The sequence below is a fragment of the Erinaceus europaeus genome, chromosome 3 (genome assembly GCF_950295315.1).
Source record: "Erinaceus europaeus chromosome 3, mEriEur2.1, whole genome shotgun sequence".
NCBI classification, from domain to species: domain Eukaryota; kingdom Metazoa; phylum Chordata; class Mammalia; order Eulipotyphla; family Erinaceidae; genus Erinaceus; species Erinaceus europaeus.
This window is the reverse complement of record NC_080164.1, coordinates 75602525-75622236: the sequence shown is the minus strand read 5'-3', so window position 1 is coordinate 75622236 and position 19712 is coordinate 75602525. Positions and strand designations below refer to the sequence as shown.

At 41.3% G+C, this 19712-nt stretch overlaps 1 protein-coding gene across 5 annotated transcripts in view; it reads left to right on the top strand.

Moving 5' to 3' along the window:
- Window positions 1-19712, top strand: part of M1AP (meiosis 1 associated protein) — a 130194-nt gene that overhangs the window by 47118 nt on the left and 63364 nt on the right. For all 5 annotated transcript variants that reach the window (XM_060187564.1, XM_060187566.1, XM_060187565.1 and 2 more), the window contains 2 exons: window positions 899-1084; window positions 6012-6180. In XM_060187564.1, coding sequence (XP_060043547.1) covers window positions 899-1084; window positions 6012-6180 — 355 coding nt within the window. The remainder of the gene's footprint in view (window positions 1-898; window positions 1085-6011; window positions 6181-19712) is intronic.

Below are 19712 nucleotides of genomic sequence, written 5' to 3'. Positions count from 1 at the left end.
ACATTGGTGAGGTCATTTGCCCAGGGAAGTCAGGATGGAATCATGATAGCATCTGCAGCTTGGTGACTGAAAGGTGGTAAGATATAAGGCAGAACAAAATGATGAATATATATATATATTTTTTAAATAAAAAGCTTCCTTCCTTATCTGTTAATCAATGTTCTTTGGCTGCAATTTTTTCATTGACTGGTATAGACAAGATTTTATGTGTAGTGTCCAAGACATAATATGCATTTAGTAGATTGGTCAAATAAATAGATTTTCTGGAAGAGAAGGAACTCCAGAGGAGTAATTGGTAATATCATTAGACTGCTAATTAGTCTGAGCCCCAGGTCACTAAGGATTTATATCTTTGATTCACTCTTTTTTTTTAATTTTAATTTTTATTTTTTTATTTAAGAAAGGATTAATGAACAAAAACATAAGGTAGGAGGGGTACAACTCCACACAATTCCCACCACCCAATCCCCATAACCCACCCCCTCCCATGATATCTTTCCCATTCTCTAGCCCTCTGGGAGCATGGACCCAGGGTCGTTGAGGGTTGCAGAAGGTAGAAGGTCTGGCTTCTGTAATTGCTTCCCCGCTGAACATGGGCGTTGACTGGTCGGTCCATACTCCCAGTCTGCCTCTCTCTTTCCAGAAGGTAGAAGGTCTGGCTTCTGTAATTGCTTCCCCGCTGAACATGGGCATTGACTGGTCGGTCCATACTCCCAGTCTGCCTCTCTCTTTCCCTAGTAATGTGTGTCTCTGGGGAAGCTGAGCTCCAGGACACATTGGTGGGGTCTTCCAGGGAAGCCTGGCCAGCATCCTGGTGGCATCTGGAACCTGGTGATTGAAAAGAGAGTTAACATATGAAGCCAAACAATTTGTTGAGCTGATTCACTCTTTTCTGCAGCAAGTGAAAGGGAACTTTGCTAGACTACAGGCCTGCATCTCTGAACTCCGTATGCTGCAAAGAGAAGGGTGTTTCAGACCACAGACTTCTTCTCTGAAGATGGCAGTAGAGGATGGGCTCCAGCAGTTCAAGCAATACAGCAGACATGTGACCACAGGGACAGTACTGACCTACACTTCCCCAGAGGTAAGAGAAGCTGGTCTTAGTACTCTAAGCCAAACTCCCACATTAGTCCACCTAAATGCTCCATTATTTATCATTCTCATTTTGTTCTGTTTCATATACATTGAATTTCCAACACCAGATTTTCGCTCCTGGCAGGCATGAGATACATTGTTCCTCTATATGACCTGTGTTATTTTTAGTACATAGCTAATCATAGAGGGGTGTTTTTAAAGTCTCAAGTGAGGGGCTGGACAATGGTGCATCCTACCACATATGGAGATCTGAGTTCAAGCCCTCATTCCCCACCTGCAGAGGGAAGTTTCACAGGTAGTGAAGCAGTCCTACAGGAATTTCTATTTCTCTGCTTTAATCTGACTTTATCATTTAAAGAAAAAAAAATTGGGGAGGGGAGTCGGGAGGTAGAGCAGCAGGTTAAGTACACATGGTGCAAAGTGCAAGGACCGGCACAAGGATCCTGGTTCGAGCCCCTGGTTCCCCACCTGCAGGGGAGTCACTTTCCAAGCAGTGAAGCAGGTCTGCAGGTGTCTATTTTTCTCTCCCCCTCTCTGTCTTCCCCTCCTCTCTCCATTTCTCTCTGTCCTATCCAACAACGATGACAACAACAATGATAACTACAACAATAAAACAACAAGGGCAACAAAAGGGAATAAATAAATATTTAAAATTTAAAAAGGAAAAAAAATTGGGGGCGGGTGGGATGGCCACCAGCAGTAGCAAAGTCCTCATGCAAGCATCAAGCCCTAGCAATAACACTGTTAGCAAAAATAAAATAAAGGGTTGGGGAGATAACATAATGTTTATGCAGAAAACCTTTTAAGCCTGAGGAACCAAAGATCCCAAGTTCAATTCATAGCACCACCATCAGTCAGAGATGAGGAGCTACCTAGTCTAGACAACATAAAAGACATAAAGGTTCAAGAAACCCAGAGGGTCCCAAACAGAATTAACCCAGACTTAAAGACACCAACACACATCATATTTAAAATGGAAAGGAATAAGGATAAAGAAAGGATCCTGAAGGCTGCAAGAGAAAAACAAAGAGTCACCTACAGAGGAAAACCCATAAGATTAGCAACAGACTTCTCCACACAAACACTACAGGCCAGAAGAGAATGGCAAGATATCTATCAAGTGCTCAGTGAGAAAGGCTTTCAACCAAGACTACTGTATCCTGCCAGACTGTCATTCAGACTAGATGGAGGCATAAAAACGTTCTCAGACAAGCAACAGTTGAAGGAATCAACTATCACCAAACCTTCCCCAAAAGGAGTTCTGAAAGGTCTCCTATAAACAATCAGATCACCATAAACATGTCATATATCAGAGCACTCTAAAAACTACTATAATGGCATTAAAATATCTTCAATCTATGATATCAATAAATTTCAGTGGCCTGAATTCACCTATTAAAAGGCACAGAGTAGGAAGATGGATCAGAAAACACAACACAACCATATGTTGTCAGCAGGAAACCCACCTAACTCAACAAGACAAATACAGACTCAAAGTGAAAGGATGGAAAACTACCATACAAGCCAATGAACCACATAAAAGGGGCAGGAACAGTTATGCTCATATCTTACATGATAGACCTTAAAATAAATAAAATTTTAAAAGACAGGGATGAACATTACTTAGTGCTCAAAGGGTCAATCAGTCAAGAAAACTTAATGATTATCAACATCTATGCACCCAAGGAGAGGCCATATAAATACATCAAACATCTGCTGAAAGAGCTACAGCAATATATTAACAGCAACACAGTAATAGTAGAGGACTTAAACACCTCATCCTCTTAACCTGACAGATCATCCAGGCAGAAAATCAATAAAGAAATGAAGGAGCTAAATAAAGAGATAATAAACTAGAACCACTGGACATTTTCAGAGTAAAAATTGATGATTTCACCATTTTCAGCCCATCTTGGATGGAGCTTGAAGGAATCATGACTAGTGAAATAAGTCAGAAACATAAGGATGAATATGGGATATCACTCACAGGCAGAAGTTGAAACACAAGATGAGAAGAGAAAGCACTAAGCAGAACCTGGACTGGAGTTGGTGTATTGCACCAAAGTAAAAGACTCTAGGATGTGGGTGGAGAGTTCAGGTCCTGGAACAAGATGGCAGAGGGCCTAGTCGGGGTTGTATTGTTATGTGAAAAACTGGTAAATGTTATGCATATACAAACTATTTTATTTACTGTCAACTGTAAAACATTAATCCCCAATAAAGAAATAATAATTTTAAAGCAGATGGGGAGTTGGGCGGTAGCGCAGCAGGTTAAGCACAGGTGACATGAAGCTCAAGGACCGGAGTAAGGATCCCAGTTTGAGCCCCCGGCTCCCCACCTGCAGGGGAGTCACTTCACAGGTGGTGAAGCAGGTCTACAGGTGTCTATTTTTCTCTCCCTCTCTCTGTCTTCAACTCCTCTCTCCATTTCTCTCTGTCCTATCCAACAACAATGACATCAATAACAACAACAATAATAACTACAATAATAAAAAAAACAAAGGCAACAAAAGGGAATAAATAAATAAATAAATATTAATTTAAAAAAGATGAGGAGCAATGCTCTGGTAAAATAATACTGAAGTAAATATAAACCCTGGATGTTCAGGCAGGGGGGCATTTGGTAGAAGCACACTAGATTTGCTTATCTGAGGCCCCAGAAGTCCTGGGGTCAATCCCTAGCACCACCATATGTCACAGCTAAGCAGTGATCTGCTCTGCCTTTCTCTATCATGAACATTTTTTTCCCCAGAACACTTTTCAGTTCTACCTAATGGTGGTGTGAGGGATTGAATCCAGGGCCTCGATGCCTCATTCATAAGAGTCTTTTTGTATTACCATTATGCAAAAATGGTTTTTTGCATATCTCTCCATCCCTAATTTTTTTTTTCCAGAGCACTGCTCAGCTCTGGATCATGGTGGTGCAGAGGATTGAACCTGGGACTTTAGAGCCTCAGGTTTGAGTCTTTTTTTTTTTTTTTTTTGCCTCCAGGGTTATTTCTGGGGCTCAGTGCCTGCACTATGAATCCACTGCTCTTGGAGGCTATTTTTTTTCCCATTTTTTGTTGCCCTTGTTGTTTTATCATTGTTGTGGTTATTATTGTTATTGATATCATTGTTGTTGGATAGGACGGAGAGAAGTTGAGAGAGGTGGGAAGACAGAGAGGGGGGAGAGAAAGATAGACACCTGTAGACCTGCTTCACCACTTGTGAAGCGACTCCCCTGCAGGTGGGGAGCCAGGAGCTCACCGGGATTATTATGCTGGTCCTTGCACTTAACCGGCTATGCTACCACCAGGTACCTGGTCAAGTGAACACATTATAGTGCACAAGGACCCAGGTTCAAGCCCCAGGTCCCCACCTGCAAGGGGAAATCTCCACAAGTGGTGAAGCAATGCTGCAAGTATCTCTGTCTCTCTCCCTCACTATCTCCCTCTTCCTCTCAATTTCTGGCTGTCTCTATCAAATAAATAAAGATAATAAAAAATTAAAATCAAAAGAGAATTAATGTATTTAATACTTATGTCCAGAGTCTCAATTCAAGAAAAAAACTGGTAATAAAAAATATACATTTCATTCATTCAGGTGGAATAAAATTGTCAAATACTCAGTATTGCCTCAGGCCAAGGATAAGTATTTTTCAGAGTCAAGTTGAGCCAGGTCAGATCTCTATATGGTATTGCACCGAAGTAAAAGACTCTGGGGTGAGGGAGAGGGATCAGATCCTGGAACATGGTAGAGGAGGACCTAGTGGGGATTGAATTGTTACATGAAAAAATGGGAAATGTTATGCATGTACAAACTATTGTATTTTACTGTCAACTGTAAACCATTAATCCCCCAATAAAGAAATTAATATATCTACATATATATTTATATACATATATATGAGCACCACTGTGAGAAAAGTGCTTGTAGACTCTATAATATTTAGTACATATTTAATGAGTGAAATCCTGTGATCCTATTTTCCTCAGAAAAGTAAAGCAAGAGACACTTCCAGTGCTTCAGGAAACCTTTAAAAACTAAAATACAAACACAGGTTACTTTGTGGAGTAAGAAGAGTCTCACAGTGATTTCTCCCACCAGTATCTGTCAAATGGAATTTGACTTGTAAGTTACAATTAAATCCTTAGGCCCCACACAGTTTTCTATTTCATTTATCCTCCAGAGCTAACCTAATATATTCCTCACTCTGTACATCATGGAACATAGACACATTGATTCTTTTTTATTTTAATTTCTTTATTGGGGGATTAATGTTTTATAGTTGACAGTAAATATAATAGTTTGTACATGCATAACATTTCTCATTTTTCCACATAACAATACAACCCCCACTAGGTCCTCTGTCATCCTGTTCCAGTACCTGAACTCTCCACCCACATCCTAGAGCCTTTTACTTTGATGCAATACACCAACTACAATCCAGGTTCTACTTGTGTTTTCTTTTCTGATCTTGTGTTTCAACTTCTGCCTGTGAGTGAGATCATCCCATATTCTTCCTTCTGTTTCTGACTTAGTTCACTTAACATGATTTCTTCACGCTATATCCAAGCTGGGCTGAAAACAGTGAAATCACCATTTTAATAGCTGAGTAGTATTCCATTGTGTTTATAGACCAAAACTAGCTCAGTCACTCATCTGTTGTTGGACACCTGTGTTGATTCCAGGTTTTGGCTATTACAAATTGTGCTGCTAGGAACATAGGTATATACACAAATCTTTTTGGATGGGTGTGTTTGGTTCCTTAGGATATATCCCCAGAGAGGAATTGCAGGGTCATAGGATAGATCCATTTCTATCCTTCTCAAGTTCTCCAGACTGCTCTTCACAGAGGCTGGACTAATTTCTATTCCCACCAGCAGTGCAGGAGGGCTCCATATAGATATATTGATTCTTGTGTTTATTTCCAGATCACCATTTTGACTTCCCAACCTGGAAAAGAGGTGGTCAAACAGTTGGAGGAAGGATTAAAAGACACAGATCTACTCAGGGTCAGGAGGCTTCAGGTGGTTGAGATCTCAAAGAAAGTCCCAGAGGATGTGGATTCAGTGTCCCCTGTTGAGGAGCCCAGCAATGATGGTAAGACTTAAAGGAAAATATAATAGATTAGTAAGATTTTTTTCCTTTTTTATTTAAGAAAGGATTAATTAACAAAACCATAGGGTAGGAGGGGTACAACTCCACACAATTCCCACCACCCAATCTCCATATCCCACCCCCTCCCCTGATAGCTTTCCCACTCTCTATCCCTCTGGGAGCATGGACCCAGGGTCATTGTGGGTTGTAGAAGGTGAAAGGTCTGGCTTCTGTAATTGCTTCCCCGCTTGAACACGGGCGTTGACCGGTCGGTCCATACTCCCAGTCTGCCTCTCTCTTTCCCTAGTAGGGTGGGTCTCTGGGGAAGCGGAGCTCCAGGACACATTGGTGGGGTCTTCAATCCAGGGAAGCCTGGCCAGCATCCTGATGACATCTGGAACCTGGTGACCAAGTAATGAAGCTGAAGGGTTGACATTCCACACGTGAAGTCTCTGGACACAGTCTGAAGTGAAGCATGTAGAGGTGGCAATCGTTGCGTTGGTTAGGTTGTGATCAGCAGATGCAATATTATTTGATATGGATTGGGAGAGGCATATGAGAAAGTGGGCCCTATCCAAGGGTTCCAGGACTGGGGGAAGTAGAGGCTCTATAGTGGAGATGTGAGGTTCCTGCTGTCTTAGGGTTCAAAAAGACACTCGATAGTTAATGTTATCATCACATTATTTGCTAATTGGGTTAACTTTGAAAAGTCCTTTTGTTAGGGTTTGCTGTACAGTACCCAGTATCGTGTATATAGCTGTGCTATTGGATGCTTCTGATCTACTTGGTCTAGGCTTTTGAGAGAGTCTGCATATCAATTACACAGCCTATATATTAAAAAGATTCAGTTTGTGTTTTAAAAAACTTCGAGACATACAATTAATTTTCCCCCTCATATTAATTAACTAGTGTGATTTATATGACTACATTTTACTAGGAGTGTACATAAACACCATTCCCACCACCAAAAGACTGTGACCCATCCCTCCCACCCACTCCCACCCCCCACTGGCCCAGGAAGCTACATGTCTACCCCTCACCGCAGGGTTTTTACTTTGGTGCCCTACTTACAATTTGGTCAGGTCCTGCTTTTAGTTTCCCTTTCAGATCTTCTTACTCAACGTCTGTTGATGAGTGGGATTATCCCATACTCATCTTTATCTTTCTGACTTAGCTCACTTAACATAATTCCTTCTAGCTCTGTCCAAGATGGGTCAGAGAAGGTAGGTTCATTGTTCTTGATAGCTGCAAGATTAGTAAGAATTTTTAAAATTTTGTATTTATATAATGGAAACACTGACAAGACCATAGAATAAGAGGGGTACAATTCCACACAGTTCCCACCACCAGAACTCCATAATCCATCCCCTCCCCTGATAGCTTCCCTGTTTTTTATCCATCTGGGAGTATGGATCCAGAGTCATTATGAGGTGCAGAAGGTGGAAGGTCTGGCTTCTGTAATTGCTTCCCCGCTGAACATGGGCATTGGCACATCTATCCATACTCCCAGCCTGTTTCTCTGGCAGGGATCTGGGGAAGCAGGGCTCCAGGACACATTGGTGGTGTCGTCTGCCCAGGGAATTTTGGTTGGCATCATGGTAGAGTCTGAAACCTGGTGGCTGAAAAAGAGTTAAGATATAAAGCAGAACAAATCATTGACTAATTATAAAACTAAAGGCATGAATATTGCAGATGAAGATTGGGGTCTTCATTTTAGAAAAAGCTAGTAGGTCTATTTTAGGTATATTCCAAGGGGCTCGTGACTTTACTAGTTTTTGCCTGAGCCTGACATTTGATATGTAAATAGACCCAAGTTATTGTTAGTAAGAATTGCAAGAACTAGTCTCTCTTAAGTAAGTTTTTTTTAATATTTATTTATTCCCTTTTGTTGCCCTTATTGTTTTGTTGTTGTGGTTCTTATTGTTGTCGTTGTTGGATAGGACAGAAAGAAATGAAGAGAGAGGGGAAGACAGAGTGGGGGACAGAAAGATAGACACCTGCAGACCTGCTTCACTGCCTGTGAGATGACTCCCCTGCAGATGGGGAGCCAGGGGCTCGAACTGGGATCCTTACGCCGGTTAACCCGCTGTACTATCACCCAACTCCCAGAACCAGTGTTTCTTTCATTAGTTTTTTTCCATGGCCCTTTTGTGTTCTAAGTGACAATGAAAGATAAACAGATGTTTTTAGATGTTACAGTTGAGCTTTTAATCATATTTTAAGCTTCAGAAACAAATATGCTAATGTAAAACCTGAAATATTATAAGTACAAAAAGGAAAAATTCCTTCCTCTTTCAATCAACTCTAAAACATTGAAGTGGGTCCAAGTGGTAATGCATCCAGTTCAGTACACATGTTAACCATACACAAGGACCAGGGTTCAAGCCTCCCAGTCCCTAGCTGCAGAGGGGGAAGCTTCACGAAATGTGAAGTAGTGCTGCAAGTGCTTCTCTTTCACTCTCCATCTCTCTATCACCCTCCCTTTTCAAATTCTCTCTGTCCTAACAAGTAAAAAGAAATGGGTAAATGGCCACCAAGAGAGGTAGGAGTGTTGTGTAATCATTCAAGTTCCAGTAGCACTGGTATACTGCAAAGAAAAAAAAATGATATTGGAGTATCCCTCCCACTGTTCCTTTATACAGACATAACTATGCATACATACATGCACATAAATATTTCATTTTAGTGGAATCATGATATGCATAATATTCTATATTTTATGTGTGTTCCACAGCTATCTTTATGTATCTAGTGATTGATCTCACTCTTTCCTGGCTACATATTTTTTTAACTGTGTACTATAGTTTATTTTTTTATTTTTATTATCTCTATTTATTTATTGTATAGAGACAGCTAGAAATTGAGAGGAAAGGAGATGATAGAGAAGGAGAGAGACACCTGAAACACTGCTTCACCACTTGCAAAGCTTTCCCCCTGCAGGTGAGGGCCAGGGAATCAAACTAGGGTCCTTGTTCTTTATTTCATGTACATTCACCATGTGCACCACCACCCAGCCCCGTGCTATAATTTATTCATCTAGTCACTTATTAATGGGCAACTGAGTTTATTCCATTGTACTATTATGGTCAACACTGTGATTTCGGGGTATAACTCTCTCTCTCCGGCGGCGTGGTCTCCAGGGGAAAGGTAACAGACTGGTTCTTTCTCGCTCACAACAGAGGTGACACGAAGTAAAAGACACCAGGGGACTCTTAGCATGCCTAGAATCCTAGAATCCGTAGAATCCTAGAGTCCTAGAGTCCTAGAGTCCGTTTATTAGCAAAGAGGACATGAGTTAAATAGAAAAGCAATGAAGTTAATTATTGTTGAAATATGACAGAAATTACAGGTTTCTTAATGGTCAGCATGCCCCTAAGGTAGGGGGCTGGTATGACAGGAATTGATGAGATACAAGACAGTTATTTTCCATGACACAAGCAACTTAATTATCCAAAGATATATGAGAGAAGCATAGGGGTTAAACCCATAGGGTGAGACAGAGAGAAGATGGATATCAAAAAGCCATATAGTTTGGAATTTCTCTTGTCTGGGGTCTGAGGTGTGTGATGAAGTGTGTGATAAGGTGTGTTCTTCTGTGATCAGAAGGTGACTTTGAATAAGTGAATCTGTGGCCATGTGGCCTGCAGTTAATGGAGGGAAGTACTGGGGTTTCTGTGGACCTGAGAGTCAAGAAGGAAAGAACCAAGTCTGAGTTTCCCCCCTTATGCTCACCTTGGTTGAGAGAGACTTACCAAGAGGTTATCTTCTCAGACCTCCATCCAAAGACGAGGGTGGTTCTCGCTAAGCTCTATCAGGCTTACACATGGTCCCAACACTGTATAAGTAGACTTATATGCAAAGCTGACTCTGTCACCCTGTGACTAGTCCCATCACGCAGTACCCTAAGCTAAGGAAAGTTCTGTGCTTGGAATTTAGTTGCTCCCTGAAATTTTTTCTTTAGTTTTTTATGTTTATTTATAAAAAGAAAACACTGACCAAAAAAAAAAAAACAAACGTAGGATAAGAGGGGTACAGCTCCACACAATTCCTACCACCAGAATTCCCATCTCCTCCCCTGATAGCTCTCCTATTCTTTTTTTTAAATATTTATTTATTTCCTTTTGTTGCCCTTGTTGTTTTTTATTGTTGTAGTTATTATTGTTGTTGTTATTGATGTCATTGTTGTTGAATAGGACAGAGAGAAATGGAGAGAGGAGTTGAAGACAGAGAGGGGGAGAAAAAAATAGACACCTGTAGACCTGCTTCACCACCTGTAAAGTGACTCCCCTGCAGTTGGGGAGCCGGGGGCTTGAACCAGTATCCTTATGCCAGTCCTTGCACTTTGTGCCACCTGAGCTTAACCTGCTGCACTACCACCCGACTCCCAGCTCTCCTATTCTTTAACCCTCTGGGAGTATGGACCCAGGGTCATTATGGGTTGCAGAAGGTGGAAGGTCTGGCTTCTGTAATCGCTTTCCCATACCTGGAAATTTTTTATTTTACCTTTGAGTGTGTGCTTTATAAATAAATTTGGATGAAATGGCAAAGTCTGTGCCTATAGAAAGAGTAAAAGATACAGATAATCTCAGGGTCATGAGTCTTACTTAGTTCACATACATCCGGACTTCAGCATCCTTCCCACCTGCCAGGAATGGTTTCTTTTTAGTTTGTTTATTTAATGAGAGGGAGAATCGGAACATCACTCTGGTATATGCATTTCCAGCAATGGAACCTGGGACGTCACACATGTAAGTCCTACACTCTGCCATTAAGTCTCCTCCCCACCTGCCAGATGATTGCCTCATTGCCAGCTCCCCAACCCTGGTGTCTATCTACAGCCTGTCTATCTGTACCCAGCAACCACCAGCACCCGGTCCCTGCCAATAAATCCTACACAAGGAATCACCCATAATCACTCATAAATCACCACCAATCATATACTTCCTAGAAAAGACATGATCGGGGGCCAGGCGATGGTGTACCAACTTGAATGCACAATTACCATGCGCAAGAACCCAGGTTCAAGCCTCTGCTTCCCACCTGCAGTGGCAGGGTGCTTCACATGCAGTGAAGTGGGCCTGCAGGTGTCTGTTTTTCTCTGTTTCTATCTCCTCCTCCTCTCTTAATTTCTCTCTGTCCTACCAAATAAAATAGAAAAAAAAGAAAAAAGGAAAAAGTGGCCACTGGAAGCGATGGATTGGTAATGCCAGCACCAAGCCCTTCAACAGCCTTGGTGGCAAAAAAAAAAAAAAAAGGAGGGGGGAAGGCAAGGCATATTCAAGCTGAGTTTTAAAGGACAGAAATCAACCAAGCAAAGGAAGAATCAAGGGCACTCAGAAAGGAGACCCAGGGCCATAAGAAAGCACAGAGAAAAACCTATGGTTTTGTATGAGTGGAACCAGTCTGGTAAAGACTAGATTATGAGAGCCATATATATCCTTAATCTATTTATAAACTTTTGGAGTTTAAAATGTGGGTTGGGTGGTGGCACACCCAGTTAAGCACGTATTTCACCATGAGCAAGGACCTGAGTTCAAGCCCCTGCTCCTCACCTGCAGGGGAGAAACTTCACAAGTAGTGAAGCAGGTCTGCAGGTGTCTTTCTCTCCCTCTCTCTATCCCCCCCCCCAATTTCTTTCTGTCCTGTCAAATAAAATCAAATGAAAAAAAAAAAGAAAGAAATGAAAAGAAAACAATGGCCACTAGGAGCAGTGGATTCGTAATGCTGGCACCAAGCCCCAGTGATAACTCTGGTGGCAAATCATCATCATCATCATCATCATCATCATCATCATAAATTTTAAAGCCTTTGGATCTCATTCAAAGACAGTAGAAATTTTTTTTATTTCCTTTTTGCTGCCCTTGTTGTTTTTTTATTGTTGTTGTAGTTATTATTGTTGTTGATGTAGTCGTTGTTGGATAGGACAGAGAGAAATGGAGAGAGGAGGGGAAGCCAGATGGGGAGAGAAAGATAGACACCTGTAGACCTGCTTCACTACTTGTGAAGTGACTCCCCTACAGGTGGGGAGCCGGGGGCTGGAACCGGGATCCTTATGCCGGTCCTTGTGCTTTGCGCCACGTGCACTTAACCCGCTGTGCTACCGCCCGACTCCCGACAGTAGAAATTTATTTTTAGGGGCCAGCAGATGGCTCACTCAGTAGAGCACACACTTCACCATATGTGAGGCTCTGGGTTCAAGCCCCCGTCACCACATGGGAGCACCTTCATAAGGAAAACTTCACAATCATATCTCTTGCACTTTACACAGAGCTCTATATACAGATGCAGGTTGATACATAGTGACAGATCATGTAAAACTGTTCACTAATGCTTTATTGTGATAATGTTTTCTTCCCATGTGAATTATAAATTACTTGCTACTTTTTCTCTCTGTATGAAAAGTAAGTACCTTGGGAGCCAGGTGGTGATGCACCTGGTTAAGCCTACACATTACAATATGCAAGGACCCAGGTTCAAAGCCCCTGGTCCCCACCTGCAGGGGGAAAGTTTCATGAGTGGTGAAACAGGGCTGCAGGTGTCTCTCGGTCTCTCTCCCTATCTTCCCCTCCCCTCTCAATTTCTCTGTCTCTATCCAATAATAAATAAAATAAAATATTTTTAAAACTTTTTTTAAAAGTAAGTCCCTGGGGGAGTGAAGTTTCATTTTTTGGAGGTCAGAAATTTATCTTACTTTCTATGTTCCAGTATGTAGCACATTCTAGTTCATCAGTATTAAATGAGTTAGTTATAGTGAAACTATGGAGGTTGAGGTTGTGGTTGTTGTTTTGTTTTTTGTTTTTGCCTCCAGGGTCATTGCTGGGGCTCAGTGCCTGCACCATGAATCCACTGCTCCTGGAGGCCATTCCCCCCCCCCCTTTTGTTGTAGCGTTGTTGTGGTTATTATTGTTGATGATGATGTCATTTGTTGTTGGATAGGACAGAGAGAAATGGAGAGAGGAGGGGAAGACAGAGAGGGGGAGAGAAAGACACCTGCAGACCTGCTTCACCGCCTGTGAAGCGTCTCCCCTGCAAGTGGGGAGCCGGGGGCTGGATCGGGACCCTTATGCCGGTCCTTGTGCTTTGCGCCACATGCGCTTAACCCGCTGTGCTACTGCCCGAACCCTGGAGGTTATTCTTGATCTGTCTACTGCCCCCCCCCACCTGTCCTTCTTCTGGAAACACCTTCACCTTTCTGGGTATAGAGGACTATGACCCATGTTAGGGAATCATACATAGCTCCCCAGGCCAGTGTCTTCTCACATTGAATCTGTGATGAAGAAGTTCTTCTCTTGGGCTAACCATTGACAGATCAAGAATGAATGAGTCCTTTCCTCCCGTCAATTATTGTGCCCAAAAAGAACTGTTCTAACTCTAAGCAGAAGAGAACTCACAGTACCTTGAGGCTATCAATGTCTTTATTTAGACTAGGTAGTGTACAGAATTGTATAGAAGCGCCTTTACATGTAAGAAAGCAAGCTTCTACCTGTGTCACTGCTGATGACTCTTCCAGTAACTTATTTGCTTATAAATAATACATTATCCCATAAACTGCTTGTAATTCCTCTCTGTGGGTAAAGTGTATGTATGGTTCATGACTTGAAATCTTCCCCATTTGCCTGTACTTTCCTCTTAATGAATTCCTGTATTCCATTAATGTTTTGCTTCTCTTGGTATCCTTATCAAGAGAATAGCAACATCAGCCTCTCTCTTTCTTAGAAAGATAAGTGCTCCGGAACTAGGTTGCCAGACTATAAATCTCAGCTCTATTACTTATTAGCTATGCAACTTTGGACAAGGTGCTTAGAGTGTCTGAGGCTTAATTTTTAATTCCTACCCCCATGCATTAGTTGTGGGAATTAAATAAAGCCATATGCACTAATTATTTGGTACATAATAATTGAAAATGCAGTCTTATTATTCATAACTTTGAAAGTTTGTATATATGGGTTGTTTAATGGCCAGATCACAAGTGAACTGTGAGTTACCTGAGGACTAGACATTATTTTTCCTCCACCAAGCCCCTTGGTGCCAACACAATTCACTACTCCCAGAAGCCCTTTTTCCTTTTCTTTTTTTTTCTTCCTATTTTTATTTGATAGGACAGAGAAATTAAAAGAGGAGGGGGAGATAGAGAGGGAGAGAGAAAAATAGGCACCTGCAGATCTGCTTTACCACTCATGAAGCTTCCCCCCTGCAGGTAGGGAACTAGAACTCACACCCAGGTCCTTGCACTTGGTAATGTGTGCACCACTGCCCAAGTCCCCCCAAGACTGTATCTTATACTTATTTGTGTCAATAGCATTTATCATCTACCTGGCACTTTGGAAACTTATAATAAGTATTTCTTGGATAAATATATGAATGATTGGGAAATTATTTGAGAGACATTGAGATGATAATCTCTGACATCAACTCCTAATAAAATGGGGGGAAATGCTTGTGAAGCGACCTCTGCAGGTAAAGAGTGGGGAGCGAGGAGGGGGAGGCGACTGGAACAGGGGTCTTTATGACAGTCCTTGCATTTTGTGCCATGTGCGCTTAACCCACAGCACTACTGCCCAGCCCCCAGTGTTTTACTTTTTGTTATAAACAGTATTTCTTTGAAAATTACATTTTCTTTTTTTTAAGACTTTTTAAAAAATATTTTATTTTATTTATTCCCTTTTGTTGCCCTTGTTGTTTTATTGTTGTAGTTATTATTGTTGTTGTCGTTGTTGGATAGGACAGAGAGAAATGGAGAGAGGAGGGGAAGACAGAGAGGGGGAGAGAAAGATAGACACCTGCAGACCTGCTTCACCGCCTGTGAAGCAACTCCCCTGCAGGTGGGGAGCCGGGGTTCGAACCGGGATCCTTATGCTGGTCCTTGTGCTTTGCGCCACCTGCGCTTAACCTGTTGAGCTACAGCCCGACTCCCCGAAAATTGCATTTTCTAAGAGTTTATTTTTTATGCACTTATAAACGTGCTACTGACACATTATCTTATATTCAGGCACTTTATTCAACTCTTACTAATTACAGCCATGTGTAGTTTAACGACAGGAGCATGTCCTGTGGGGTCAGAGAACTCACTGGCTCTGGTGTCTGCAGTGCCATTCCTATGAGCCAGGTTCAAGTTCTGGCACCACATGGGAGGTGCTGTGACATTGGTGAAAGTTTTGTGTTTGTGGTGTCTCTTTCGCACTCTCTCAATCTCTGAATGAACAAAAGTGACCGGAAACAGATGAAACTGTGCATGTGTGAGGCCTCAGCTCCACCAAAGAATAATAAGAGAGAAAGAAATATTTTCTGAGAAATGCCTCCCTAGATAATTTTGTTGTGCACACATAATTACAAGAACCTAGATGGTTACATTGCCTACCTCATGCTTTGAGCTTATGGGATAGCCTATTGGGAACATCAGTATACATTCATGACTGTATAATTTTCCATAGGCTCTCTTGGTATTTTTAAAACCAGACATCGTTCTGGTACATGTGCTGCCAGGGACTGAACTCAGGCCCTCATGCTTGAGAGTCCAGTGCTTTATCCATTGCGCCGTCTCCCAAACCATAATTTAAAAAAAAAAATTGTGGGGAGTCGGGCAGTAGTGCAGCAGGTTAAGTGTACGTGGCATGAAGCACAAGGACTGGCGTAAGGATCCCAGTTTGAGCCCCCAGCTCCCCACCTGCAGGGGAGTCGCTTCACAGGCGGTGAAGCAGGTCTGCAGGTGTCTTTCTCTCCTCTTCTCTGTCTTCCCCTCCTCTCTCCATTTCTCTCTGTCCTATCCAACAATGACAACATCAGTAGCAACAACAATAATAACTACAACAACAATAAAAAGCAAGGGCAACAAAAGAGAAAACAAATATTTTTTTAAAAAAATATTTTTTTAAAAAGTGTTCTTTTATTTTTTTATTCTTTTTTTTTCCTTTTATTTATTCCCTTTTTTTGTTGTTGCCCTTGTTGTTTTATTGTTGTAGTTATTATTGTTGTTGTCGTCATTGTTGGATAGGACAGAGAGAAATGGAGAGAGGAGGGGAAGACAGAGAGGAGGAGAGAAAGATAGGCACCTGCAGACCTGCTTCACCGCCTGTGAAGCGACTCCCCTGCAGGTGGGGAGCCGGGGTTCGAACTGGGATCCTTATGCCGGTCCTTGTGCTTTGCGCCACCTGCGCTTAGCCCGCTGCGCTACAGCCCGACTCCTGTGTTATTTTATTTTTTAAATAGAGACAGAAAGACACTTGCAGCACTATTTCACTGTTCACCTCCCCTGCAGGTGGGAACCAGGTTCTCGTATATTCCCTAGTCCAAGAGCATAATAATGTGTGCGCTCAGACAGCTGTGGCATTTCTGGCCCCTAGTTTTCTTGGTTTTTAAGGTAGCAAATTGAATGATTTTGAAATGCCGGTTTTATTTCTTTCTTTCCAATCTTTTTATTCTTTACTATGTTCTTATCTTATTAGATTATGAAAGTCCAGTTAAATCAAAATGGTGATGAGGCACCCAAGGTATTGTTCTGGTTTCTGAAGTCAGTCTTTCTTCTTACATTTCAACAATAATCATTGGACTTACTGTAGTTTTCTGGCAGATTAACTTTGCTAATATAAGGTGTTTATTTATTTACTCTAGTTTACTAAGATTTTTCTCTTAAATAATGATAATTCTCTGTGTCTATTAAGATAATACGTTTTTATACTGGTTCAGCTACCTTTCAGCCTCTACATATCATCATGCATGAGGTTCAAATCCCTGGCCGCCACATGGGAGTGGCTGCAGGGAGAAAGCTTCGAGTGGTGGAATAGTGCTTTAGAGCCTCTCCTTTTTTCTTTTTTTTTTTTTTTTTTTGTCATTAAATTTCTTTATTGGGGGATTGATGTTTTACAGTTGACAGTAAATACAATAATTTGTACATGCATAACATTTCTCAGTTTTCCACACAACAATACAACCCCCACTAGGTCCTCTGCCATCCTGTTCCAGGACCTGAACTCTCCCCCCTCACCTACCCCAGAGTCTTTTACTTTGGTGCAATACACCAACTCTAGTCCAGGTTCTGCTTAGTGTTTTCTTGCAAGGCAGGATGGTGGTGGTGAATTCCTTCAGTGTATGTTTGGAAAGGTTTTCATTTCTCCTCCATACTTGAGAGATGATTTTGTAAGATAAGAGTATTCATGGCTGATAATCTCTATCCTTTAGTACAGTGAATATTTCATTCTATTCTATTCTTGATTCTAGTGCTTGTGGTGAGAAATTTAAAGATAGCCTGATGATTCTGCCTTTGTATTTCACATTCTTTTTTTTTTTTTTAACCTCTAGTGGCTTGTATTAGCTTTTCTTTGTTTTTGTGTTTGGATAGTTTTACAATGATGTGTTGTGGTGTGGACCATCTTGAGCATAAGCCTTGAGTGTTCTTTCAGCTTCCTCTATGCTCATATTTTTGGCATTTCCTAGGTGTGGAAAATATTTCTCTATGACTTCTTTGAATATGATCACTGCTCCTCTCTCCTTCTCTTCTTCACCTCTGGACATTCCAATAATTCTGACATTCATGAAGTTTTCCTCTCCAACAGCCTTGCACTCAGAGAGTGTGGTGGTTTTATCTTCTAGCCTTACTACTCTGTCTTCTAACTAAACCATTCTATTTGCAAAGCCTCTAATATAAACTCTAACTCCATACAAAGCATCCTTCACCTCATGACTCTCCATTCAAAATTTTCTTTGTGAATTTGGTAGCTCTTTAATGAAATATTCTCAGAGATCATGAATTTGATTTTGTAAGTCCCAGGTTCAATCTCCTGCACCACCATAAACCAGAGCTGAAAAGTGCTCTGGTTAAAAAAAAAAATGGCAGGATCATAAAAAAAAAAAAGGGCAAATATATATGAGTATAGATAGATAGTTATAGAAATAAGTCAACCTATATCTGTGATCTTGGAAGAACTAGTGTAGTTTCCAATGGAGGGAATAAGGACACAGAACTTTGATGGTGGGAAAGTTGTGGAATTATACCCCCTGTTACCTTATAATTTTGTAAATTAACATTTAACCACTAATAAAAATTTTAAAAGTAAAGGATTGATTTTATAAAGACTTTCTATTGGGGGGGCAGGCTGTAGATTATGACTTCAGTTGGGTCTCTTGTTGTATTTATTTGTTGTTTTGGGAGGAAAGGTAACTTGGTCCCAGTTATTCCATGGCCACACCTCCCAGAAATCCCATACTACAGTTTTTTTTTTTTTTTTTTTTTTGGTTACTTATCTGTTGCTGGACATCTGAGTTGCTTCCAGGATTTGGCCATTACAAATTGTGCTGCTATGAACATAGGTATACCTAGGTCTTTTCTGCTAGGTACTTTTGGGGGGACATTAAATCCCTAGGAGAAAGATTTTGGGTCTACACATGTATAAATACCTCATATATGACAATGGGGCTAAATCTGCTCAATGAAGAAAAGAATGTCTCTTTAACAAGTGGTGTTGGCAGAACTGGACAGCCACATGTAGAAAAATGAATCTAGACCACCAATTAACACCACATACCAAAATTAGCTTAAAATGGACCAAAGATCTAGATATTAGACCTGAAAGTATAAAATACATAGAAGAACATAGAGGTGAAACATTTCATGACATTAACACTAAAGATGTAGTTGGAGACTTCACTCCATGGGCAAGGGAAACAAAAACAAAATTGAACAAATGGGACTATATCAAATTAAAAAGAAAAGTCCATAAGGATAAACAGGAAACCTAGCAAGTGGGAGAGCATATTCTCATACCATACTTAAGACAAGCGGTTGATATCAAACACCTATAAAGAACTCATACAGGGGGCTGGGCAGTAGTGCCGAGGGTTATGCGCACATGGAGTAAAGTGCAAGGACTGGCATAAGGGTCCTGGTTCGAGCCCCCAGCTCCCCACCTACAGGGGGGGGTCTCGTCAAAAGTTGTGAAACAGGTCTTCAGGTGTCTTTCTTTCCCTCTCTCTGTCTTCCCCTCTTCTCTGTGTCTCTCTGTCCTAGCCTCTCTCTGTCCTATCCAACAACAGCAATGGCAACAATAACAACAAAATGGGGAAAATGGCCTCAAGGAGCAGTGAGTGGATTTGTAGTTCAGGCACCAAACCCCAGCGATAACCCTGGAAGCAAAAAAAAAGAACTCATACAGTTCAACAAAAAGAAAAAGAACAACCCAATAAATATGTTGGCAGAAGATATGAATAGACAGTTTTCTAAAGAAGCAATATACATGGCCCACAGACATATGCAGAAATACTCTAATTCACTCATCATGAGAGAAATGTAAATTAAAACCACATTGAGGTACCACCTCAAGCCTGTGAGAATGGCCTTCATCAACAAAACAGGCGAAGATAAATGTTGGTAAGGATGTGGAGAGAAAGGAACTCTAATACACTGCTGGTGGGAATGCAAACTGGTACAACCACTATGGAGAACAGTACAACCAGTATGGAGAATCCTTAAACAAATACAGGTGGAAATACCTTATAGTCCAGCAATTCCATTCCTAGGCATTTATCCAAAAGAGAGAGTAACA